Below are 27,855 nucleotides of genomic sequence, written 5' to 3'. Positions count from 1 at the left end.
TGAATTTTTTCCTACTGTTCTTCACACTTAAATTTACCATTCTGTTAGTCTTCCTTGCAGGATAGTAAATAGAGCTTCATGAGGTCAGGGACCATGTGTATTATTAATGTCTCTACATTAATAGTGAGCACAGTTGGTACATTTTTACTGTTCAATGAAAATGCTGGTTTTAATGTCTCCCTATGGTCATTTTTTTTAGAGATGAGTTTTCAGTTTGTACTGCTGACCATCATCTTCCTTTTTTGTTCATTTCATTGCTGTTTTTGTCTGACATAAGATGGAAAGTTTGTGGTTTTTTTTTTAAAGTTAATCTTGAGATGATTTGGTTACTCTTAATAATTTACTTGTAAAAAGTTTTTGATAGGGAGGAGGTGGAAAACCAGCTGAAATTAGGCATTTTGAGACTCCACGAATATCATTTCATCCTCCCCTTTAGCCAAGAGTCTGGTGAACCATTCATAGACCAGTTCTCGAAAACTTTGGGTCCAAGATCTGCTAAATTTGAACATCTCAGGATTTTCCTTAGCTTTTTCCTGTTGTGAAGTGTCTGATGTGGGAATAAGAGCAAGGGGCTTTTTCCCGGAGACCACTGTGAAGCAGCCCTACACCTCCTGGGAGAAGCCCACTCAGTCACAGTGCGGGGGGCCTCAGCCCCGCACACGCCCAGAGTTAAGTGGGCGTTTTCCCTCTGTAACGCGGCGTGGAGCACACCTGGTTACTGTTTCTGTGGGAGAGGACAAAAGGGGTCTGGAATTCTAAGCTGCAGATACACAGCTCAGCACTGAATTGCTTTGAACTCCCTTTTACATCAGATACATTACTTCAAAGAACAATTCAGCAGTTTAAGCATAAGATAGTCAGGTCTTCCAAACTTAGTGTTTTCTTTCAACGTCCCTGTTGAGACCTAGAGAAAAATTCAGCAGAAATCGGGAGTCTCTGGAAGGTGTAGAATAGTGGTTTTCAAAGTGTGTGGTCCCCAGACTAGCAGCGTCAGCATCACCTGGGAACTTGTTAAGAAGGCAGGTTTTTAGACCCTTCCACAGACCTATTGAATCAAACTCTGGGGATGGAGCCAGCAATCTGTATTTTGACAAGCTCTCCAGGTGATTCCGATTCAGACTAAGGTGTGAGAACCACTGGTTTAAGTAAGTATCTAGGCGAGTCATCAAGTCCAGTTGACAAGATGAAGCCTCTTATTGAAATAAGATGCTGGGGTGGGGGTATAGCTCAGTGGTAGAGCATGTGCTTAGCTGTGGGAGGTCCCGGGTTCAATTCCCAGTACCTCCGTTAAAAAAAAAAAAAAAACAAAACAAGAAAGATGTTAATGAGTTAGAATTTGAAATCCTTCACCATTTTGAACTCTGCATGTTGTTAGGGGTATAAAATTGACTTGCTCTTTCCAGAACTTCCCTTCCTGCTGATATCCAGTAAGTTCAGCATTGTGATACAATATGATAAGTTGTCTTTAAGAGGATGGAGGAGTTTGGGGGGAGAAGGGAATGAATGCTTTGTTGTTTGGCCTAGTGCGAGTTTTATAATTGTTCTTCTGGGTATCTTTTACTATCTCTGTTTCTTTGACCGGAAATAGTTTTATGGATTTAAGTAATTGTAGTTTTTCTTTAACCTGTGCCATTTATCTTGATATAAATAGAAGAGTCTAAAAATTGTAGTGGAGCAAAAACGGAAAGATGCAGAAACACTTTGTCGCAGCTTGTGTTCATCCTAGTTAACAATGGGAAAGAGCGTGGGAGGGAAGAGCCTTCCTTTTTGCGAAAGGTAGTGAGTACGTTGGCCCTCACTGAAATGTGCACCTTTGGGAAAGTAGAAAGTGGTAAGGACTTCTTTTTCTGCAAATGCGTAGACAGTTATGGGAAGGAGGAAGTTCAACAGCTTGTGAAGACTATGACCTTGCTGATGATGTAACAGGGTGACTGTTTACTTGGACTTTTGGTAGCCTGTAGAGTCAAGGCTACTTATTAGTGGTTGCGTTAAATGTGGGTTTTCTTTCTCTTTACCAAAGTAAATGCTGACCACGGTGAAGTCAGTCATCTCCCTGTGGCATCGAGAAGACCATTCAGTTGTATCTGCCGCCATTAAAATGCCTTCATGGGGACTTCCTGTCATTTGGCCTTTTTTTTTTTTTAATGTTTTTCACATGGTTCTTGAAAATTATCTTCTGTACTTTGAACTTCATCAACTTGAAAGGCCACATTGAACCTGAGCTTAAATTCTGAGATCTCGATTTCGAGCTGGCGCTAGCTCCCAGGTGCTTTCGTGTTCAGCATAATGGCTCGCAGCTGTTTAAAATGAAAATACACCTGAAGTCCTCTTCACTTGTTGGCTGAATGCAAGTTTTGGCCCTTTGACTGCATCAGTCACCATGTAATTCGTGGCTTGGTCAATTTTACCTTAAAAGGAAAGCCTTAAAATCATAGCAATGGAGGAGGAATTGGTGGTTGCCAGGGGCTGAGGAGGGCATGGGGGTCAGGGTGGGGGAGTGGGTGTGGCTGTAAAAGGGCAACATGGGGAAGGGGCCCTTAGGTTGATGGCAGTGCTCTGTGTCTTGACAGTATCAGTGTTAGTGTCCTCGCTGTGATGTTGATCTGTTGTTTTGCAGGGTGTTACCATTGGAGGAAGCTGGGTAGAGGGTAGGCAGTTTCTCTGTCACTTCCTACAGCTGCACGTGAACCTAGCATTATCTGAATTTAAGCATGGTGACCCCTGAAAAAGCATCTAATTCAGCTCACAACTCAGTCACACGAGTGCTTTCCCTCAGGACAGCCGCTGTGTTTGGGCACACAGCAGAGGTGCTGTAGGAGTATTTTATTTTATTTGTCACACAGAATAATAAAAAGACATACACTCAAGGACTGAGATTGAATAACGTTAATTTTTTTTAAATAAAAGTAAAAAAATTTAATGTTTCTTCATGTTGTGAGTATGTTTTTACTTGAGGCAGTGATGACAAAAATTTCCAGTGAAAGTTTTTTTTAAAAGTTTCGTGTATGTCCATTTGGAGGATGGGGCTGGGGACAAGTATTGACTTTTCCTTCAAGTTTATCTGAGTGGTGATATCTGAGTCTGATAACTGAAGCTGTAAGCCAGATATCAGGCTATGATGATAACAAGTGCTTTAAAGATTTAGGATTCATTGGCAACAATATCAAGTATAAAAATTAAACTAAAGCATTATGACCTGCGTCTTATAATCAGGGTTCTCCAGAGAACAGAACCAATAGGATCTGTATTATAGAGATGTGTATATATGGAGATTTATTGTAGGACTTGGCTCACATGAGTGTGGAGGCCGAGAAGTCCATGGTCTTCTGTCTGCAAGCTGGAGAGCCGGGAAGACTGGTGGTGTCAGTCCCAGCCTTAGTCCAAAGCCCTGGGAGCCAGGAGCACCAGTGTCCAGGAGCAGAAGAAGGCAGATGTCCCAGCCTTCCTGTCCTGTTCCGCACTCAGCAATTTGGTGATGTCCACTCACGTTGGCAAGGGTGATCTTCTTTTCTCTGTCTTCCAATTCGAGTGCTCACCTCCTCTGGAGACACCCTCACAGACAAGTGAGAAATACTGTTTACCAGCTCTTTGAGTGGCCCTTCACCCAGTCAAGTTGACATGTAAAATTAACTGTCGCACCGTGACATTATCATCTATGTCTAAGTTTCTCTTCACTCAAACACCCACGGCACATACACAGCTCCCTGGGAACAGGCACTGCCTGGGAAGGACCGACCACAGCACAGGAATTGAATAATAGAGCTGTGGACAGGGGAGGCAGCCAGTTAACTCCTCCAAGCCTGAGAGCAGCCCCAGTGAAGCTCACTTGACTCTAACGCATCTGGACATTGCGTTCCAGCCCGTGTGGTGGTTCAGATATGTACGTATATGTTTCATTGTGCAAAGGATTTAAGTCAGTTTATAAGAAGACTTACAGTGAAGTGGAAAGTATTGGTAATAGTGCAGACCAAGGAAAACAAATTCAAAAGGAAGGTCAAGACAAAAGAGAAAGTTAGCACATACGTGTTCCATAAGGGTCACTGTGATACAGATGTGCTCCTGTGCGTAGTTACTGTATGTCTGTGGTCCTCGTCTGGGTGGTTCTGTGATACTTTGGGTGTACAACACTGAGATGAGGAAGGGGTGCTTTAAAACCTTAAAGAGGTAGTTTCAGAGCATTTGTGCCTGAGTGTGGGTGGTGGGCAGAGCCGTCCAGGCAGTTTGCAGGGGCTCCTGCAGGAGGGATCCGTGGGGCGGGGACAGTGTTCCCCAGAGTTTGCACTTACTCTTCCACAGTCCACTCGGGGCTCCCTTCTCCTGTCCCCATGGAAGGTTTGTTGTGAAAAAGCATTTGGTCACTACTTCTGCTTCTGTCCAAGCTCAAGACACAGCCAAGTGGACGTGGAGTTTAGATGGTGAACTTTTTCCCCCAAATACTGGCATTTGGCTTGTGTTTGATAATTTAATCACTGTCATCTACAATAGTGTTAGAAACAGATGAAGTAATATAATCATGTGTGGGATTTTATACCCAGATTTCTTAGTGAATTCCATTTTCTTAAGTCCAAGGCAAAAATGTGAAGTTTATTTATTCTTTTTTATTTAGTTAGTTCATTTTTTTTTTCCTGAGCAACTAACTGTTCCTAGTGCATTATTTAGGGCATTGATTTTATGTTATTTATTAATTGACGAACACATGGTTAAGTTTTAGCAGTTACTATGTATTACTCTTACATAAATTGTAAAAGTACATAAATTACATAAGCTGAAGTAGACCTCTAGACAATTATTACCTGGCTTGTTTCTGAGTGGAATTTTTCTCTTGCCAAATCTACTGCAATTTTGAAATTTTAAGACTGTGCTCCACAGATTGTACAGTTCCCTGCATCCTTTTGCTTTCCTGACCATTATCCTCCACTTCTTTCCTTGTCTGTCTCTGCGACACTAGGTGGGCAAGAGAAGGTATCTCCAGACCTTTCCAATTCACTTAAAAGTTCAGCACTCCTCCACCCACCGCTGCTGGCTTACGGGGCTGAAGGAACGCTAGCCAGCTAGCAGCTATTACAAACAAAACACACTCACAGAAGACCACGGCTGATGAAAAAGCAGTTTTGAAAACCACAGAAAACATTGGTTGTAATAAAGTAGTTCACTGATTGCAGTGATGTGGAAATAATGTTTTAAATCAAAAGGGCTAAAAGGGCTAATACCTTCCAAGACTACTACCTTCCAAGACTACCTTTGGGTGAAATAATATCAAGACCAGTGAATGGTGCTTTTTAGCTTTTTGTCCCCACGTGTGGATCGTCCTCAGACAGTGGTTTCTTGTGGGTCCGGGGATGTTTTGTGTGGTTGTGGGGGGGAGTCACAGATGATTTGCCCGTATCTGTAATGCCCTAGGCTCCTGAGCTACACTTGAAAAGAGAAGAAATCGAGGGGAGCTTGGCTTTTGTAATGATCCCAGGCTGATTCTTCCCCATTTTTCTTTCAGCCTCATTTGTACTAGATGTTCAAGCCTCAAAGAAAAGACCGGAGATTTATTTCCCCAAATGTATGTCCCATCCCCTTGTCTTTTTCCACTTTGAAATGCAAATATTCTCTTGAAAAGACTCAGCATCATGCCTAATCATCATGAATTAGCCAGATCATCAGACCTCTGCCCTGGTATTTGGAAAAACGAGTTTGTTAGGGGGAGGAGATGGGGAAGCAAAGAGTGTGTATTTATTTGTTCTAAACAGCAGAGCTGGGGGACTTTGAGCAGCTGTCAGTTTCCCTGAGCACTGTGTTCACAATCTCAGAGGGCCTGGAGAATGGGAGAACTGAAAAAACCAATGTTGTTAATTTGCCAGCTTGGCTGAGGATTCCTGATTCTTAGATACTGTTCTTAGGACTGGTTTGAAAGACTTCTGTTTCCCCTGCGTTTAGTCTGGTGTGGGCTTCTACTCTGCCAACAGCACTCCTTCTCTGTGTGTGGGAGGTGGGGAGATGAACACTGAACTTGCGGCTCCCCCATTTCACTTTCCTAATCATCAGTGCCCACAACTGGATTTCTCCACTCTTGTGACCTGTAGCATGCGCGGAAGCCTGCCGGTAACACCCCGTCCGGGTCTGCTCTTCATAAAACTGCTTCAGGCCACGTGGGTTATGTAACTAGAAGTAACGGGAACCTCCCTGATAAAAGAACTAGAATCTGGAAACATAGATTATGTTTAAATAAAAAGACTTAGGTCCACAAAGGACTGTTTGGCATTTTTGTCCTGCAGTTCCTTAAATGGTCAGTCTTACGCGCTGGAGTCCATTTGAGCAGCCCTTGGAATGGGAGATGGCATTTACATTCTATTCCATCACTACCTCAGTTCTAAAACAACTCTCCGAGAGATGATGCTGTTCTCAGTTCCTTGCTCTCTCACACGAAACAAGCCATTTCTTTTGTTTGTTTATATTGAAATATATTTGATTTACAATGTTGTATTAATTTCTGGTATACAGCATTGTGATTCAGTCATACATGTATATATTCCTTTTCATATTCTTTTTCATTATAGGTTATTAAAAGGTATTGAATATAGTTCCCTGTGCTACACAGTAGGACCTTGTTTATCTATTTTATATATAGTAGTTAGTATCTGCAAATCCCTAACTCCCAGTTTATCCCCCCCCAAATCCTCCCCGCCGGTAACCATAAGTTTGTTTTCTGTGTCTGTGAGTCTGTCTCTGTTTTGTAAATAAGTTCATTTGTGTCATTTTTTTTTTAGATTCCACATATCTTTGATGTCATACAGTATTTTTCTTTCTCTTTCTGGATGACTTCACATTTCGTACCTAAGTGGTCATCTGGCCTCTAGTCACACATTCCCTCACCTGACCACCTGGTTGCCTGGATGGGATCTTCAGTCAGAATAAGGCAAAAGGAAAGCCTACGATTTTTTTAAGTGGTATTTGGGCAGCTTTTTGTAAACTAAAAGTAAACATGTACATGACAACAGAGTGGAGATGCCTTGTATGCTTTTTCCTGTGTGTTTCCCTATAATTTCATGACAGTCCTATCTAGCCAGCTCCGTGGCAGACTCAGCAGTATTTCCTTCTGTGACGGTATCTTTCCTTGAGCATCTGAAAAGTTTATCCAGGGAATGGTAGTGTACCAGGCAGGTGTTTAAGTAAGAGGGTCATGTTAGGAAACAGTTGTGGGTGGACGCTTTTGGAACATAGAACTTACAGCTTTGAAATAGGAAAAAGGACAGCTGATTTTAAAGTGAGTTGTTTTTCAAAGAGAAAACTGATGGGAGCGTGTCACAAGGACACGGAGGTCAGCTTGAAGGGGCTGCCCCTGGCTAAATCAGACAGTGTGATCAACAAAATTATTAAGGGCAGAAATGAATGACAAGCCACTGGGGGAAACAAACAGGAGTCCAGGCTGATAATAAACAAGGGAGGGGAGGGGCTCTTGCTCACAGGAGACGCCGACGGCTGACTGGATGTGGATGGTGTTCTCTAAAATTCAGGACCATTAAGGACTGTGAAAGGAGACACTGACTTCTCTGTGCTTGGGAGGCTCACATGTGCTGGGGCGGAAGCTCGGGGCAGAAGGCCTGCACCACAGTTTTGGCACTTGGTATCTTTGACCTTGGGCCAGTTAGTTGTCCTCTTAGAGCTGGTATTTGCTAGCCTGTAAGATAGGGAGTAATACTAGCGACTGTCCAGGGTCGTGGCAAGGATTAAATTAAATCACACACATGAAAAGCCTTTATGAGTTCTTGAAACACAATGTGGCTGAAACAGTGAAATAAGGAGCATAACTCCTGTGCACATCTTTAAACACAAATTTGGTAATGCTAAGTAAGTTTTCACTAAACAGATCTTCAGAAAACTAATTATAATACCATTGACCCCTGAGCAGCTTGGATGTTAGAGGCGCCAACCCTCCATGCAGGGGAAGATCCATGTATAAATTTAAATTTACAGTCGGCCCTCCATGTCCGCGGTTCTGCGTCCTCAGATTCAACCAAATGTGGATCGTGGTGTACCCAAGTACATGTTTGGTGAAAAAAAATTCGTGTGAAAAAAAAATTCATTCAATTTGTGTGGTTCAAGCCCACATTATTTCAAGGGTCACTATTTACAGTATTAATATTGGTAACAATGCCAATTAAAATAGCTACTTTTTGTTTGTTTTGTTTTATGAGGGGGAGGTAATTGGGTTTATTTATTTATATTTGGAGGAGGTACTGGGGATTGAACCCAGGAGTCACTTGAGCTATACCCTCCCCCCTAAAATAGCTACTCTCTGTGCTTACTGTGTGCCAGCAACTGTGCTTACCTGTTCACACGTATTTTCATTTCGTCCTGACCACAACTGTAAGAGGTAGGGATGCCTGCCGACAGGGCCACCGGGATGCAGTTGAAGTCAACTGTCCCGCGGCTTGTAGAGGGGGAGCCAGGATTCATGCTGAAGTCTAACTGCAAAATCCAGGCTGCAACCCACCACACTGCTGCTTCCCAAAAAAAGTCATTTTCCCCTCCCTTAATGATTTCTCTTTAAGAGGAAAGGGATCCAGAGTTTTCAGTAGTAGAGAATTTGATGTGAAATCCATATGTGCACCAGCTGCTTGAATTTGGGGTTGATAATGGTAAATTGAGAGTCCACATCTATGCTTGAAGTGTTTCTGGAGGCTTTATTTCTGTTTATTTCCCATTGGTCAATCTTCATCATTTGATAACAAGTGTCTGTTTCCTGGAATATATTTAAGAGAATCAAATTGAACTCCAAATGAGAACTAATTACGTTCAGCTGCAATTACAAATGAAGCCCAGCTGCTTGGGGGGACACCTGGGGATGGCCATTTACATATCAGTAGTGTGTGATGGATGAGCAGGCACCCTAGGCTGGCGGAGGGCTCTGGGTGTTACAGTAGTAACTGTCCCCTGCTGAGTGCTGACCAAGCCCCGGCACTTGGGAAAACTAACCCGTGCAACGCTGTGAGACAGCGCGTGCAGTGGTCAGGAGCTGAGGTTCTGGAACGAGACAGCTCGGTTTGAATCCTGTCTCCATTAGTTCCTGGTTGTATATTCAGAGGCAAGTCACTTAATCTCTCTCTACCTCAGCATCCACTTGTACAAGGTGGAGGTAACAGCAGTGCCTAGGCCAGAGCTGCTGCGAGGATTAAGAGCTAACATTTGGTACAGCAGTTGGCATAAATAAGCTCCATGTAAATGGTAAGTAAAAAGGAAATCTAGGAGAAGTACTCTTACTCCCAATTTACTAGGAAGAAGTGAGGTGTAGAGAGTAAGTACCCCCCTTAATTGGCGAGTGAGTAATGGAGCAGGGCTGCCAGCGTCAGAAGTGCAGAACTAAAGCCCACCCCTGACTGCTGCCCAGCTTCCTGGGTGCCCGATGGAGGCCTTGACCCCTCCTGATATTTTTAGCTGACACCCTGAAGTTCTTCTGCCTCTAACAAACTGTGAAGTCTCTAAGAACATAGCACTGTCCTGTGGTAGTTAAGCAAATATTTGGCAAAGGAAAGAAACCTGGGGTGAGGATAGGAGGAGGAGGTGGAAGGAGGGAGCCTGCCTGCCTGCCTGCCAGGTGCCCCCTCCGGAGCTGGCTCATTAGCCCTGCGGGGGAAACAGAAGCTCAGGCTGCCCAGATCCATGCGGCTAGAGCCTTGGGCTCCTGCGTCTGAAGGCAGTGCTCTTTCCTTGGCATCATGCCGCCTGACCAGAAAAACTGGACACTTCGTGACTCTTCTTGTCAACTTAGTGTAAGTCTGTGCTGGTCTTTTCTGTATCATTCTAATTTAATCTGCATTGAATCTCTTAATCTGAGAATGGGACTGACTGGAGTTTAGAGGTGAAAGGGATGATTTCTAGAAATTTGACTTAAGGGGAGAAAATTGAAGTTCAGGTCCCACAGCTAGTTAGAGGCAGGGCAAAAGGCCTGGTGCTGTGTAGCCAACAAACACGGTGACCCCTCTTCTTCCCCTGCCCAGGCTGAAGTCACCCAAACTCCCGGAGGTCTGATTCATTGTGTCTGGGATGAGGTACAAGACTCTGCCTTTTTAAACAAGTATCTTGCTAAATCAGATGCAAGGAGTCTGAGGACTCTACTTTGAGCAAGACTGGTCTGTATTAATCAGCTTGGAATAAACAGCCCAGGAATAGCAATATAATTCACAAGCGTCTGTTAATTGTAAAAATGTTTACTAAGGACCTCTTATATGCCGGGCACTGGGATGATACAGAAGACAACTCGCTTCTGCATGCAGGGGTCTCACAGTCTGGGTGAGGTAAAGTCAAATTAGCAGTGAAATGTTGCAAATGCTTTGATGAAGTCTGTTTAAGCCACAGTGAGAGGAATTCACCTCCATTGGGGGTGGGTAGAAAAACCAAGAAAGACACCATAAAGGAGGTAACACTGGAACTGAGACTTGGAAGGATGTCAACTGAGCAGAAGTGCAAGAGCGTGAAGCCCCAGATGGAAACTGCTAGGGCTCGGGGTGGCTGGGCGAAGAGCAGGGGGGAGGGCAGCTGCCCCGAGAGCGAGGTTGAGCAGGAACCTGCGCTAGGTCACGGAGTCCCAGAGCATGCACCTGGGTGCGTGATGTCACAGAGAAGGTGTATTTCAAGGAAATCATCTCTGGCCTACAAAAACACTCACCGGCCTGCAGTTACCTAGGGGGTTGGGTTCTCAGAAGCTGATTTCAATTTAGGCTCTTTTTAAGTAAATTTAATGATGGGGTTTTTTGCAGATATTTTTATTGAATACAGTTTATTTCTCTGTTCATATTTAAATTTCATTCACATGTGTGTCTTCTATTCATGTATCTGTACTCAAGAGTAATTGACGTATTCCTAGAAAGTAAATACTACGAAGTTGCTGTCTTTAGGCAAAATTAACTTCTCGTAAGATGTTCCTTCAAAAAAGCTGAACAAAAGAGGAGAAAGAGAATGTTAAAAGCCACCTCCACAGTCTTTCTTCCAGGCATGTGGGGCTAAGTGCTGTCATCTGGTGGTTCTGAGCAGACCTGGATTCAGACCATGGCTGGATTCAGCAGCTGTGCGACCTTGGGTGGCATGTCACGTTGCTGGGCTGATGCTTGCTTGTCCGCTGGGAGGACTCAGGGCTCTGTGGGAAGCTCCATGTGGGCGGGGACAGCGGCTGTCGCCCTCTGCACCTGTGCGTCCCCTAGTGCCTGACCCCGGGTCAGCACTGGATGGGCGGATACGTGTGCCCAGGCTCATTACCTCGTCTTATTTCAGATCCTCCCTCCTGCTGCCTTACCACCAATAACCCCACAAAATTATAAAGTGCCACTGCCCAGGGATTTGGGGATATGTGCATTGAAATTTAACTTCGATTAAAGTTTTCTGAGAATCTTTCCTTCAGTGTAGTTTCCCTGACATACCCCGAGGTACGGAATTTTATTTCATAAATGCGTATACTATTAACTTCTAAGTAGTCTCACCCTCTCCTCCACTTTCTTCTGGCAGTGTTTCTGTTTAGAAGGTCACTGACCTCACCCCATGTCCAGGGACGTCTGTCTAGTGTAGATATTATACTGGGCACAGCTGCTCTGGCACCGTGGCCACCCCCCCACACCCACCTGTTTTCAGAGGAGAGTTGCGGCCCCTGGACAGCTCTCGGGCCATTTCCCCGTTAGCCCTGGGCCACCTTTCTGCTCTTGGGTGACCTCGCTGTCTATCCTGAGCACCGACTGACGTGTGCTCTGGCCCTGAACTCTGTGCACCAGGCTGCCCAAGATGTCCCCAAAGCAGCAGTCAGCAGACTCGCACAATTTAGGGCAAGAAGGCCCCTTGGAATTCAGATCCCTTTGCTCTTTGCAGTGAGGAAATCGAGACCCAGAGAAACTAAGTAACTTGCTCAAATTCACAAAAGTAACAGTTACCATAGCCAGGGCTAGAACTGAGGCGTCCTGACCGTCACCTAAATTCGTTTTTCAAGTCTTTGGAACGAAAGGGCCTTTATGTATGGCTGGGTAGCAGCCAGCTTATTTGCCATTATGTCTGTGTGGGCGGACATAAGCACCAGCCTGGCAGCTTTGTTATCAGAACTCTCTTGTGTGGTTTTTAAAGAAAAAAAAATAAGCTTGTCCACTAACATTGGGCAGATCACAACCTTGTCAGCCTTAGTCTGGTCACTAGACTGCTCGACACGGATGACTTGATGAGAGAATTTTAAACAATACTTCAGAATCTTGAAAAAGTTCACACATCTAGAGGGTGTACATGGATGCTCTCCAGAACTCAGCCCCTCTTTCCAATTTTAGCTGTTTCTTTTTCATTCCTTTTCCTGTGTCTTGGTAACACAGAAGAAGTGAGCCCAGTACCAGAATCACAAATGCCTCCTGAAATGTTCTTAGTTTGGTTTCCCTGTTAACTGGAAAAGGGATTTTATTTATTTATTTATTTTAACAGAAAGATGCATAAGTACTTTGAAAAGCAGAGGTATACATCACTAATGAAAAGCAATAGTCTGACTTTTTTTCCTCGTGGGGGGTCAGGAAAAGACAGGAAAATGCTTCCTCCTTTTCAAGACATACAGCAATTATTAGAGATATTCAAGCGGGTGGAGGGAGGTGTAGTGAAATTACCTAGAAGGCTTTTTTTTTCCTTTCCCCCAGAATATATCTGAAAAGGTGATGTAACACCAGCTCAGGGTTTGTTTTTTGTTTGTTTTTTAAATCTAAGTTAGAACTCCTAGAATACAGGAATAACACAACACAGCCTGATTTTATTTATTTTTTTAAATTGCTTTTTATTTTTTAAGTAATGTTAAGTTTACAGATAAATTGGATAGTTCAAAGACTTCCCATATCCTCCCTCTCCCTGCACAGAGTTTCCTTGATTATTAACGCCTTGCATTAGTGTGGGACATCATTATAATCAACGAGCCAGTCAATACTGATACATTACTATTAACCAAAGTCCATCGTTGACAGTAGGATTCACTCTTGGTGTTACCCATTCTATGGGTTTTTGACAAATGTGTGGTGACATGCAGTCACCATTATAGTGTCATACAGAATAAGTTCACTGCCCTAAAAATACTCTGTGCTCCACCTGTTTATTCCTTTCTCCCCGAGTCCCTGGCAACCACTGATCTTCACTGTCTCCATAGTTTGCTTTTTCCAGAATCTCATAGACTTGGGATCATACAATAAGGAGCCTTTGCAGTTGACTTCTTTCCCTTAGCGATATACATTTAAGGTTCCTCTATGTCTCTTCATAAATCTAGAATATGAAAACCAATGTATGGTGACAGGAAGCAGATCAGTAGCGGCCCGGGGAGGAGGGCAGCGAAGCAGTCTCTCTTGGGGAGAGACGGCAGAGTTGAGGAGTAAACTTTTACGCATGACGAGTATGTTCATCATCTTGATTGTGGTGATGCTTTCACGTGTATATGTCAAAACTAATCACATTGTACATTTTAAACATATGCAGTTTATTTTAAGCTGATTATTCCTCAGTAAAGCTCTTCAAAAAATAAATGTGAAGAGGCAATTTAAAGTCATCTTTTGCCGATTTAAAAAAATGACTAAAATGTTCTGTTATCAATTCCTTTTCTAAATCCATCTTCAAGATTTGGGAACCTCTTACTCTGAGCTCTCAATAGTACTATATTCCCAATTAAAACAGTTTCATGATACTGTTCTACTACTGGAGCTATAAAATGCACATCTCCCAATTCAGAATCCACATCCAGGAAAGAAATTCTAGTTCTCTATGACAGACACACCAGCTCCTGCAGTGAAAACCAACTGAAGGTACCAAAGGTAAAGAGCTGCAAGGAATTCTCATGCTTAAGTGGTGATGACACTGAAGACATACAGTGTCTTCAACGGGCCATTCAAAGTTAATCAGTAGAACTGCAAGGGCAAAAATAAATGGATATCCTCCTATACACTCGTGAGAGAGGACTTTTCTGTCAGGTTTACCTAAAGTTCAGTTTAACCCTCTAATAATAGCAGCAACCAGTGGTTCAAATGCTCTCCGTTAACAGCAAGAAGGGAGGCAAATAAGATATAAAACTAGACTCTAGAACTAAGGTAGATTTTAGATGCATGAGATGATACAGTATATACTCTTTCAGTGTGTTCTTTTGAGGTTCATCCATGTTATGCGTGAATCAGTATTTCATTCCTTTTTTATTACTGAGTAGTATTCCATTGTGTGGCTATACCATAGTTTGTTCAGTCATTCATTTGTTGATGGACATTTGGTTTGTTTCCAGTTTTCGGCTATCTCAAGTAAAATATACATGTCTATGTAGATAGATGTTTTCATTTCTTGTGGGTAATTACCTAGAAGAGAACGGCTGGGTCATACGGTTAAGTGCACATTCGATTTATAAGAAACTGCCAAAATATTGTCCAAAGTGATTGTGCTGTTTTACATTCCAGCCAGCAATATACGAGAGTCCCTGTTGCCAATACTTCTAATTAAAGAAATTTTTATTGTGGTAAAATATACTTAACATAATACTTACCGTTTTAACCATTTGTAAGTATACATTTACATGGCATTAAATGCATTTATAGTGTTTTACAGCTATTACCACTATCCATGCCCAAATCTTTCCCATCATCCCCAACAAAAACTTGGTATACCCATTAAATAACTTCACCTCTTCTATTTCCTCCAGCCCCTGGTAACCTCTGTTTTACTTTTTATCTGTGAATCTGGCTATTCTAAGTACCTCATATAAGTAGGATCAAAATATTTGTACTTCTGTGTCTGGCTTATTTCAGTAAACATAATGTTTTTAAAATCCATCTTCTTTAGTGAAGAGTCTTTTCACATCCTTTGTCTAATTTTTAACTGGATTATTTGGGTTTTTATTAATGAGTTCTGAGAGTTCTTTATGTATTCAGAACACAAGTCCTTTATCAGATATGTGATTGCAAATGTTTCTTTTGAGTCTGTGGCTTGAATGTGTTAAGTGTAAGATAACACTTCAAAATAAATCAAGTATCTATCCTCTAACAAGCATTTGTGGGGGGAACATCAGAAATTCAGAAACTAAGTACAGAAATAGACAAAAATTGGAAAATCAAAGAGAATTGATGGAATTCAGTAAGTTTAAAAGAAAAACATTTCATAAGTGAGGAATAAATTGCAGTGTGCCAAAGGGAGAATAGATTTATATTAAACTGTAATAAGGTTCATTGAAGGATGGCAGGAAAACAACTAAAGGAATGAATAAGAAATTTTAAAAAGAGGTAAAGTTTGAGAGAAAGTGATTGGAACGGCCCACAAAGAAGATCCAGCATATGTATAATTGGAGCTCTGAAGTAACCAGAGACGGTAGAACAGGACTAGTATTTAAAACTTCTAGTTCAAGAAAATTTCAGAAATTAGAGAAAACCTAAATACATAGTGAAAGAACTCAGCATATACTTAGGAAAACTCACCTAGCATGATCACCTTTGAGATATATCCTAGTAAAACTATTACACTTTACAGTCAGAAGTCCTCAGGGCTTCCGGGCAAAAAGAGCACATGGCTTGTAAAGGCAAAGAAAGTAAGCTAAAATCAGATTTCTCAAAAGCATCATCTAAAAACAGGCAGCAGTGAGAAGGCATTTAAGAAACTTCAGGAAACCAAGGACAAGCCAAGCTCTCCTTCAAGCATCAGGGCTATAGATAAAGTTTTAAATGTGCATGAAGTCGGAGAATACTGTAACAATGAGCTCTTCCTGAGGAGTCTGCTGGGGTCACTTCATTCAGCTAAGATATGATGGGAAAATTTGGCACAAGGACATGTGGTGAGCAATTAATATATTTAATAATAGAGATAAGGCTAAAATATGAGTGGTGATATGGATGCAAGAAAAGTATATAATCTGTAGCTGTTCTGACAAAGTAGAAAGAGTGCAACTATGAAAATGGAATAGAAGAATAAGAAGAGGAGAGTAAGATCAATTGTATAGATGATAGATGGGAGTTAAGATATCATTTAAGACTGACCAGTGAGAGGCAGGAGGGTATAGCTCAGTGGTAGAACACATACTTAGCATACACAAGGTCCTGGGTTTAATCCCCAATATCTCCATTAAAAAAAAAAAAAATGACCAACTAGACAGTATAAGATGAAGTAAGAAAAAAAATGGAGATTGAAGACATTAAAAGATACAAATAGAAAAATAACCACAGAGCAGCAATATAAAACTATCTTTAGAGTTTCCTTTAAAAAAAAATACAGAAGACAAAGGATTACATCACAGAGAGAAATATAGTAAATATAATACAGTAAGTATGATATAAAATAACATGACAGAGTTGAGGCCAAACATCAGCCATATTAGTAAATCACCTATTAAAATTAAAAGATTTTCAAGTTGGTTCATAAAGCAAAACTCTATGATATGTTGAAGAGACTCACCCCTCAAAAAAAAAAGTGATTAAAAAGCTAAAAATCAAGGAATTGGCAAAGGGGTATCAGGCACCCTGTAAACAACAAGAAGTGGGGACTTGTGATTCTGATGTCACACAAAACAGAATTCAGACGACCAGAAAGCACTGACGCAGAGGGCACTTGAAAGTGAACGTGTGTGCGCCGAGCATCACAGCAGCCTCCTGTGTGAAGCAGGATATGGCAGGGCCAACAACTAGAAACACGTCAGTAATAGGAACTGTAATACAGCAGTCTGAATGCAAGGCAGGTCATGTGGGGAAAAAAACGTAAGTAATCATATCAGCTGGAGGTTGGGGAACTGCCTGCAGGCCAAATCCAGTCTGGTACTTGTTTAGCGCAGCCACATTCCTTTCCATATTGTCTATGGCTTTCTTACTGTAACAGCAGAGTTGAATAGTTGTGACAGAGGCCCTGTGGTCCACAAAACCTAAAATATTTACTCTCTTACCCTTTACAGAAAAAGCTCACTGACTTCCTGATGTAGGAGACTTAAGCAACATTGTTAATTAGGTAACTTCTATGGAAACATTGAACACTGCATCCTAATGATAGAAAATGTCCCTTCTCAGGTGTACCAGGAACACTCGCAAAAATGTATCATATAGTAGGTTGCAAAGAAAATATCAAGTTCCGTAAGTTAGAAGTACTGTGATCAAAATTCTTATTACAGTGGTAGGGAGGGTATAGCTCAAGTGGTAGAGGACATGCTTAACATGCACAAGGTCCCGGATTCAGTCCCCGGTACCTCCTCTAAAAATAAATAAACCTAACCTAACCCCCCAAAATCTTATCATAATTCCAGAAGCCTGGAAATTTGAAGCAAATAATCTCTCCTATCTGGGAATTTTAAAACTATTCTATTAAGTGACCCAGAAGCAAATAGGAAAATACAAAGAAAATTATGTAGTTTCTAGAAAATAATGGTCAAACAGCTACATATTAGAACCTGTGGTATCCATTTAAACCAGTCCTCAGAGGAAAACTCATAGCCTTGAACACTTATATCAGTAAAAATGAGAGAAGAAAAATTTAAATTCCCGATCAGGAGGCTAGGGGAAAAACATCAAAGTAAGCCAGAAAAGTATAAGGAAAAAGACAATAGAGATTAAACCAAAAAACAATGAGATAGTAAAAAGTCAGATCAAATTAACAAATCCAAATCCTATTTTTAAAAAAAAAAATAAAAGCAAACAAAATAAAACAAAAAACCCTATAGTTTAATAAAGGAAAAAAAGGTGTTACAAGAAGAAAGCACAAGTATAAAAAATAAGAAATGAGAGAAACAGCTATTGATACAGAGAATAGAAAATTTTATTTTAAGATTACTTTGCATTCCTTTATGCCAGTAAACTTGAAAACCTAGATGAAATGGGTAATTTTCTAGGAGGAAATACAATTTACCAGAATACCCTCTGTAGACTTAAGAAGCTTAAATGTATTTACATAGGACAAAGTTTCAAGGAACTACTCCTCAGGAAAGCACTAATCCCAGAGTTTAAGAGTGGGGAGACCTACCAGGCATTTAGAAACTTGAACTATTTCTGAGCACACGAGCAATTACGAAGCAAGTGTAACACTGACACCGAACCCTGCTAGGGATAGCACACACAAAGAAACTTACAGACCAGTGTCACTGAATGGATGTTAATGCAAAGATCCGAAACAAAAATCAAGTTATTAGACTTTAACACCCCATTTTAAGGAAATAATACATCGTGACCAAGCAGGGTTTTTAATGCCAGGAATGCAAGGATAATTTACATTAATAGGTGTAAGAAGAAAAATCGTAGTATCTTTAGAAATCCTGAAAAATTCTCTGACGAGATTTGAACACCTATTCCTAATAAAACCTCTTAACCATAGGAATGGGTACATATATGTCAGTCCTAAAGTCAGCATCCTACTTAATAGGGAAATGCTAGAGGCATTCTCACCAAGGTCAAGAAGAAGTCATGGAAGTTCACTGTCTCTACTACTTTTTATGTTGTATTGGCGCTGTTGACCAGTGCAATTAGTCAAGAGGAAACAACTGGAAAGGAAAACGTAAAATTATCTTTTTGTTGGAAACATGACCATTTGCTGGAGAACTAACTTCATAATGAGCCAATGATAAAAATAACTCAGAAAACAAAAGAATTCAGCCAGGAAGTAGTATATAAGATATCATGGAAATACCAATAACCATATGTATAAATAATTACCAGTTAAAAGATACAATGGAAGCAAAAGTTCCATTTAAAATAGCAACAGAAAAGATAAGATTCTTCATAAATTTAATAAGAAATGTTTAAAACCTAATGCATGCTTATAGATAGAATTGTGTCTCCCCCCCCCCCCAACTTATATATTGAAGCCCTAATCGTAAATACTTAAGAATGTGATTGTATTTGGAGATAGGGCCTTTAAAAAGTTAAAATGAGGCCATTGGGGTGGGCCCCAAACTGTTTGGTGTCCTTGTAAAAAGAGGAGATTGATACATACAGAGAGACACCAGGGAAATAAGCCATGGGAGGACACAGCCAGAAAGTGGCCGTATGTCCGCAAGCCAGGAAGAGAGGGCTCAGGGGAAACCAACCTGCCAACGCCTTGATCTCAGACTTCCGGCCACTAGAACTTTGAGTAAATAAATTTCTGTTGGTTAAGCCGCCCAGTCAGTGGTATTTTGTCACAGGCAGGCTGAGCACACTAATAGACAGGAGCTATGGAACAGCCCTGAAAGACGCAGAAGTGGACTTGAACAGACCTTCCCAGGTGTTGAATAGAGTACTTCAACATCGTCAAGCTATTAATTCTTACTAAGTTAATGTATAAATATAATGTGATCCCAATAAAAGTGCCAATAATTTTTTTTTCTGAAGGTCTACAAGGCAGTAACAAAAGTTCATGTGGAAAAGTAAGCACACAAGCAAGACACTGAAAAAAAACTGTGAGAGGGGACTAGCCCTGCAGATATTAACACGTACTGTAAAGTCTCTGTAATTAAGGCAGTGGTACTGGGGCACAGACTAGAGTGGAATGGGGTGTGGAATGTCTGGAAACAGACCCTAACATATATGGAAGTTTACGAGAAAGGTGGTATCTCCAATCACTAAGGCAGAGATGGACTTTTTAATAAATAGAATTGGGGCAACTGGCTAACCATTTGGAGAAAGATAAAATTAGATCTGTTTCTCCTGCCATAAATAAACTGAACTCCAAATGGATCTGAGATTTAAATAAATTATGAAACTGTACATGCACTGGAAGAATGCATGGATGAATTCCTCCTTGCAATCTGGGTTTAAAAGGAGGCTTTCTCTGACTCGAAATCCATATGCAATAAAGGAAAATATTGATAAACTTGACTACTGAAAAATAAGAAATAAACTTGCACATAAGCAAAGTCAAAAGACAAATGAACAGATTGTGATAAAATATTTGTAACATACATATCATCGGCTGATGTCTCTAATATATCTATTCTTGTCAAAATTGGATAAGTCCAAAAATGGGCAAAAGGCACAAGGAGACAATTCACCAAAAGTAAAATTATGTCTTCTGAAATCCACACAAAGATGATCAACTTTCACCGTAATAGAAATGTAAATGAAAATTGCACCAAAATCCCTACCACTTCTCACCCATCAGATTGTCCAAAAAAATTTAAAAACTTGGCAAAATAGTCTGTTCTGGAGGCAGTGGAGAAAAAGCCACTCATTTGTTGCTGGTGTCATGCAACCCCTATGAAGGGGTACTTGACAGTAACAAAATTCTACCTGCATTTACCCTTTCACCCAGTATTTCCACTTCTAGGAATTTACCCTGAAGGTACACCTTTAACAGTACTACAGTATATGCTCGGGGTTATTCATTGCATATGTAATAATGAAGTATTTGTAAACTGCCTAAATGCCCAGACATTGTAGATTGGTTGAATAAACTGTGGTGCTAGTAGCTGTGAAAACAAATAAGGAAGATCTCAGTAAGCTAATATGAAGTTAATTCTGGGTTGTAGTGAAAAAAGCCATGTGCAAAAGTCTGTTTAGTAGGCTGCCTTTCTTTTTAGTAATAAAGATGAAATTAGAAAGCACACAGTTATCTGCTTAATTTCTTCAAGAAGAAACAAGGAAGGATAAACCAGAAAACAATGAAATTGATTATACTCTGAGGAAGACAGGGGTAGTGAGTAAATCAGTTGTAATGTATACATACAACGAGACACACACAACAGTGGGTGAATTTCACAGACATGATGTTGAACTGAAGAAACCAGGCACGAAATGTATACAGTCCCATTTATGTGAAGATTTGTGCGTTTTATTATAGATGTGTGATACCTCAGCACCCTTTTGACGTTCATTAAAATAGACCTGTACCTATATCAGCAGTGGCAAAACCATCTCATCTGAATAATCAGAGGGCAGGAGAAAGGTCTTGATCTTGTAGATTCCTCTGGAGAGCGCTGTTGGTGGTCACTTTCCAGGTCATGCACAAAAGCTGACTGATCTCACCCATGGCGTTCACTAAGGGCAGCCCAGTGCTTCAGGGCCAGACCACTGCACGTCAGTCAGCAATTACACAGGAGCCCGTGTAAAGAGTGCCAACTGGAGATGCAGAAATACTTTGTCTTCTGCTGCCGCTGTCATCTGCAGGCAGTGGGAAAAGAAGTCCAGTTGCTACAACAGGGGCTCCAGTAAGGGGAGGGGGAGGGAAAGAGACAGAGAAGAGAGATGGAGAACTGATTTAAGTTGCTGTCTGGCGCTGCAGTTGGTGGGAGGGGTTTAGAGGCCAGTGTTTTCCACCTTTTAAAGGAGGAATCAGAATGGAGGCATTAACTTGACCATAAAAGGCAAGTTGGAAAGTGGTAACTCAAACTGCAGCAGCTAAAAGAAAAAGAGAATGTTTGATTACATAGGTAATTTAAAGATGTTGTGCTGTTTCAGAGCACGTGTTTTTTTTTGGAATATAGATTTCTTTTGGTGTTGGGGGAGCCTTTGTGACGATTAGGAACATTATCTTTAACAAAACAAAGTAGCTTACATTTCCAATGACTGTGGAAAGGTAGTAGGAGGAATTATGCTTTTGATGACTTGATATGGACAGAGTCCATCACTGTGTGAAAAAGAAAAAAATGTTTGTTACCCTAAAAAGATTTGTTTCTAAGGGATCCAGTAGGGAAATCAACAAATCTGACTGCTACAGGATTATATAGAAATTTCCGATTTTAATACCTTCAAAAACCTATTTTTACTTAAGGGAAACGATTTTCAGCTCGTGAGTTAGTGATAATCCAAGTGTTAAGAGCACTTTTTCCTACAGAAATGATGCAAGTCATGGATGGATTCCCTGGGAAGCCCTCAAAAATCTACTTAATTCCTAATGCCACTAAATATGGTTTCTTTGGGAAAATACATTCTGAGTCCTAACTCCTAACAGCAACAGATTTTAAATCTCCTCTTCGCTTCCCATGCAGTTTACCAAATGGGGTGTTTTCCTCCTTTCAGCCAAGGCCACAAGAGCTGTAGGGATTCCGAGGACCTTTATTATTGGAGGGTGGGGGGAGGAATCTGGTGACCCTGGCAAGGAGCTTAAGATCCAACCCTGGTGGCCAGTCCTTCCCTTCATCTGTCATTGCATTTGTAGTGGTTTTGCTTCTGGTGGTTTCTGGAGGTTAAGGACCACGCGAATTACTAACTCCTTAGGTTCGTAACAGGCGGAGCTTTTGGGAATGGCTTGACTTGTTTATTTCCTTTGCATACATTTCTTGGCGGTTATACCTTGAGTATTCAGTTAGCAAAATGTGGATGACATGACCTGTTTCTTCCTCTATCAGTTTGTGATCAGGACTACTGAGAAGTGGGTAAATACAGTAAGATCAACAGAGAAAAAAATAAAATGTGACTACTAAGACACAATATGGGAAGTCTGTCCCACGAAACGTCGTATTTTGTCTAATTAACGGTCTTTGCTGGCATCTGGATTTTATACTACTCACTGTATTTGCCCTCTCAGCTTTATTTACTTCTTTTGGTTTAAAGTGAGCTAATGTGTCCATTTAAAACATTCACGATGGATAATTCATATCATTCAATAAATATTACTAACTCTTAAATGTAAAATCTTATCAGCCAGGGATATAAACTGGAATTGTCAATGGTGATATATGTTTAGTTGTGCTTTGGTCTTTAGTGAATGAAAACAATTAAGAATGGGGGAACCTTAACATTTTCAACCTGAAAGAAGACATTTTGCAGACTTTCCTTGGACAGCATGTCCGTGGTGCAGGCCTGAGGCATATGCCATCAGTGATTCTAAGGAGACTGGTTTGTACTGCATTTGTTCCTGGGTGGAAAATGGCTTTTCATTTGAATTGTGCTTTTGAGTTGGCATGATGGGGTTCAAATAATTTGTTGTTCCTTGCAGATATGTTTCAGCTCTCTTGTGATGTCATTGAAGATTTGCATCATTCTCATTTTTGTCCCTCTTTTTTTTTTTTTTTCTTTCCCTTTTTCTAGTTCTCCCTCCAGTACTGGTTCCGAGACACAGTGAATACAATCCTCAGCACAGCCTCCTAGCTCAGTTCCGTAACTTAGGGCAAAACGAGCCTCACATGCCACTCAACGCCACTTTCCCGGATTCCTTCCAGCAACCCAACAGCCACCCGTTTCCTCATTCTCCCAACAGCAGTTACCCAAACTCTCCTGGAAGCAGCAGCAGCACCTACCCTCACTCTCCGACCAGCTCAGACCCAGGAAGCCCCTTTCAGATGCCAGGTAGGTTGGGATGTGGGGGATGCGCTGTGGTCAGATCAGCTGTGTCATCCCAGTTTCGAGGAGAAGCCGCTCACCTGGCATGGAGCGAGCTTTCCAGCCCTGGTCCAGGGCACTGTGCTCTAAACTCAGGATATGGCTTTGAATGAAAGGAGACCTCGCGGCCAAGTACCCCAGTGTTGTGTTTTCTTTGTCCGGCACAGATGCTTGAATACGTTTTCATTTCTTATTTTGAAAGGTTTTGAAACAGCTGCATCCTGGGAGTGGCGTAGTTGTTAGCAGCCTTTGCTCTTGATAAAAAAGAGAGAGCATGCTGCATGCATTTGCTGTTTTCACGCGAGGAGAAAACCCTGTATAAAGGCAACCTCAGAAAAGACATTTCCTGGGGGATCCCACCCCACCCACCACTTAATTAAATTTGTTTGAGTGGTGATGTAATCCCAAGAAACATATACTTTACCAACAAAGCGATTGCAACAGAAGCAGTAGAAACCATCTGCTTATTTAACTTAGCAAAGACAAAACACCATTATCCTTCCTTTTTAGACTTCTCTGATGGTGTAATGTTTGTCAAATTAAATGATTAATTAGGACCTCATGTTTTTCAAGTTATAGGTTAATAAGCAAGTACTTCAGAACAAAAAATGATTAGGTCGTGCCAGTAGACCTCACGAAGGGTACTCTTAAGCAAATACACTCGACATCTGTTAACATTTCAAGAAGGAAAATGAGTGGGTTGCCGTGTTCATTGGGCCACTTGAAGTGTTTTTAAGCAAATTTGAATTCGACAGCAGAGCTGGTGTGTCCTCAAATTGAAAAGTCGTACACGCTTGGTATTACCATCTTTTTTTGTACATCTATTGCTTTTTAAAAATGTTAAGCCTGTTTATTTTGCATTGTTTTCTTTGCTTTTCAATCCTAAACTATTTAAGGTGAGGGTAGGAGATAGATTAAAAGTCCGATTAATATCATCTGGTGATTTCCCATCCAGCCACTCCACCCCCTCTGGAGCCCATTGGCTCCGATGAACAGGTTGGTGGCAAGGAGATTGTTTCAGAAGGCTTTGGGGCAGTGGTAGACCTTGAGTGGGCCCAAGAATGAAAAAACTGAAGATTATCGCTTGAAATTATACTGTGTCCCCGGCTGTCGGAGATTAAGGCACAGGCCAAGCAGAGGGAATACGGAGACGAGAAAGCGGAAGGGGAGGGAGGAGGACCTTGTGGAGCATCGTCGGTGGTATCTGGTCCCTCCCAGTGGTGCTGGTGCCATGGGGTGTTGGTGACTTTTTCACCAGCTTATTTGCAGAAATTTACTGGGTTTGGTCTCAGACGAGTCTCTTTGTCTTCATTCCTGGTTGGAAATAAAGAGGAGGCAGTGTTACAGCTGCAGGGAAGAAGCTGAATTAAAAGAAGCTGGAGAAGGGGGGTGGAAAAGGCATCCAGACCGGGTCCCCGTAGTCCTGACTTCATGCTCTGAGGCCTGGCTAGCAGCTGGATGCTGGGCGTTAGCAGGTTGTGGTTCAGCTGTAGTCAGTCTGGGAAATCGCGAAGAAACTCTGGAAGAACAGTGTTAGCTATTTGTATGCGATGGTTGCCCTGAGTGGTCTAGAGTACATCCGAGTTATTGGTGGTTCCTTAAGGTGAAACTTTGTTCCCTGCTCTGTGGTTTCTGCTACGTGGTACTAGACGGGCTCACCATAGCCCAGGAGGAATTCATTTTCCATCGCAAAGGATGGTTCCTGGGAAAGCCATACCCTTTCTTTTAAGAAAGCTCAGAACTTGTGTTAGTGTTCTTTGTTTCAAAAATCACACTATTTGCCTCTTACTTGGCATCTGGCTGTGAGCTCTCCAGAAGAAACATATGCAAATTCTGAAATAGAAGATAATTGTGATAAACTGATTCATTTCCTATTATGCTGCTACTAGGGATTTTGAAACTAGTGACTATTTAAGGGAGCAGGGAGAAGGTAGTCCTCTGACTTCTTGAAGTCATGGGAAACTAACAGTTGCAGCCAGGAAGTTGGCTGTAATGGGTCTTAGTTGGTAAATCCCTGAGAGCCTATAGATTTAATGCGAGAGACCCTGAAGCCCGTTTTCTTAAGTCCTGGGTGGCTTTCAACTGTTTTCCACCTACTGGGGTAACAACGAAATGCAGAGGTCCTTTCCAAGTGGATTGTGTGAAGGCACGTTTGGATGCCCTTCTGATTGTTTGTAAATGGCATGACCCTGGGTGGGCAGACAAGTTCTGGAACTGGCATATAATGCTTTCCTACCACTGCATTTCCACTACAATTGTATAAGATTATGAGATGGTAGTAACTTTCCAAAAATGTACACCAAGTCCAGTGTCTGTAGCATCCCGTCTTCTGATGGGGAAGTTGAAACGAGTTTAATTTCTTAAGAATTTCAGCACAGGAAGAGAGTATGTTTTAAAAGAATATGTTTACTAAGGATAAAGAAATCTTTGTTTCTTTTTTTTCAAAATTTTGTAGCAGATACGCCCCCGCCTGCTTACCTGCCCCCTGAAGACCCCATGAGCCAGGACGGCTCTCAGCCCATGGACACGAACATGATGGCGCCTTCACTGCCCTCAGAAATCAGCCGAGGAGGTAAAACGAGTTGCTGCTGATTCCCTTTTTAGAGCTGAAAGTTTATCTGTCCAAGTGTTACTTTTTCTCATAGATTTTTACTAGTCTTTATTAGATCGTTATTTTAGTAAAAGCACAGTGAGAGGAGCTGGACAGAAAGAATTCTTTGGGTTACAGATGAGCCTTTTATAGGGAGAACAAACACACTGACGTAACCAGCGAAGACCTGGGTGTAACTGTGCAGTCATCTGTTTAGAGCGTCAGTGCTTAACAATTTTGGATTGATGATAAAAGAATATTTTTAGGGGGTGGGCAGGGATAAATTGGCAGTTTGGAATTTGCAGATACTAACTATATATATAAAATGGATAAACAGCAAGGTCCTACTGTACAGCACAGGGAACTATATTCAATACCTTGTAATGGCCTATAGTGAAAAAGAATATGGAAAGGAATGCATACGTATATAACTGAATCACTGTGCTGTATGCCAGAAATGAACAGAAATGAATTTTTAAAAATCTTAAAAAAGAAAAAAAGAATATTTTTAAGTGAAGGCTAAGGGTTATTGAAAAACAGCAAACCTAACAAAACTGAAGGAGCGTTTTCCCTGGTGATTTCCAAAATTAGAAGTTCATATACCAAGGCTTTCCAGAAGGTTCTTCGGTAGTTGAGAGAGGCACTCCTAAGCCCCGTCTCTTCTCCAGCCCTCATCTGTGAGTGGCTGCAGCAGAAGCTAATCACGTGTGTTTGTCTCTTGCTGTGTGCTTGTTGCTAACCTTGCTGTAAGACGGGATTGAGGCACATGTTCCTCCTCTCCTCACCCTGAAGCGCTCACTTCTCGTCTCCTCTAGTAGAGGTGGGTCTGTGTTACCCTGAGAGTGTGCCTGAGGTGAGGGGGCTGTCACCCTGCCCGGGCTGCAGGGGCAGGTCCAGAAGGTTCGTGAAGCTGAGAACTCGTGTCAGGAAGTGCTGGGAGAATCCCTGAGTAACTGTAAGACGTCATGACCACACTGTTGGCTGAAACTGTCCCCGAGGAACGTCTCATGGAGGAACGTGCCTCACCGTGCACTCAGCTAGGGCATAGAGCATGCAGTTTGTATTCCTTTAACACAAATGGAAGTTAAAATGCAATCAGATTACTAGGTACGTCTTATCTCATCATTCTTATCACTTTTTTGCTGGAGGCACCTCAGACTCTGTCAATGTTGGTTATATTTTTAAAATTTTTTTATTTTACTTAATTTTTTTTGCAGGGAGGAGGTAATTAGGTTTATTTATTTATTTGACTTTTCAGTAGAGGTGCTGGGGATGGAACCCAGGACCTCAGGTATGCTAGGCATGTGCTCTACCACTGAGCTGTACCCTCCTCCCCATATTTTTTAAGTTCTTAAAAGTTGATGATGAACTCAAAGAACCTTCCTTTGACGTGCAGTGTAATGAATTGGAATGCATACCTTTTTAATCTGTAAACATTTTTTATGTCTTTTTTACTGGCTCTGTATTTTATGGTTCCTGAATATTCTCTAGAACATTCTCTCCAACATAGAAATTATGAGCCAACAGATAAAGATGCTGGTTGCAGAAAATAACTCCTGTCTCACACATCTTTGAAATTTGCATTTGGGGAACAGGCTAGCAGGACAGAATGGGCTAACCAGTTATGAGCATGTGGATCTGTAGCCGTGGTCGTTAGGCCTAAAATGTCTGATTTCAGGAAATAGACCTTTAAATTGCTTTAAATTTTTTCCTTTAAAAGGCTTAAAAATTTTTGCCCACCAGAATAAGTTTACAGTTAATATTTTCATGAGTCAGGGCTATTGGCCTTGTTGTTGTATTTTGGCAGTTTTCCTGGAGCAGGGGTCAGCAGACTGCAGCCCACCAGCTACTTCAGCCTGTTTTTGTAAATAAAGCTTTATTGGAACGCAGCTCTGTTCATTCATGACAGATTATCTGTAGCTGCTTTAGCACGGCCAGGGCACAGCTGAGTAGCTGCAGTCGAGACCGTATGTCCCACAAGACCTTTGTGGCCTTTTACAGAAAAAAAATTATCAGCCTCTGACCTAGATGAATAGTACTGTGAACAGT

General features: G+C 41.5%; 1 protein-coding gene across 5 annotated transcripts in view; it reads left to right on the top strand.

The window, feature by feature from the left end:
- Nucleotides 1-27,855, top strand: part of SMAD1 (SMAD family member 1) — a 67,520-nt gene that overhangs the window by 27,772 nt on the left and 11,893 nt on the right. For 4 of the 5 annotated variants that reach the window (XM_031465312.2, XM_031465317.2, XM_064492517.1 and 1 more), the window contains exons 3-4: nt 22,926-23,183; nt 25,672-25,788. In XM_031465312.2, the coding sequence (XP_031321172.1) occupies nt 22,926-23,183; nt 25,672-25,788 (375 nt within the window). The remainder of the gene's footprint in view (nt 1-22,925; nt 23,184-25,671; nt 25,789-27,855) is intronic. The other variant, XM_031465320.2, reaches the window with a different exon arrangement.

This window comes from Camelus dromedarius, chromosome 1 (genome assembly GCF_036321535.1).
Source record: "Camelus dromedarius isolate mCamDro1 chromosome 1, mCamDro1.pat, whole genome shotgun sequence".
In the NCBI taxonomy this organism is placed as follows: Eukaryota; Metazoa; Chordata; class Mammalia; order Artiodactyla; family Camelidae; genus Camelus; species Camelus dromedarius.
The sequence above is the reverse complement of the archived record's forward strand: the minus strand, read 5'-3'. Positions and strand labels throughout refer to the sequence as shown.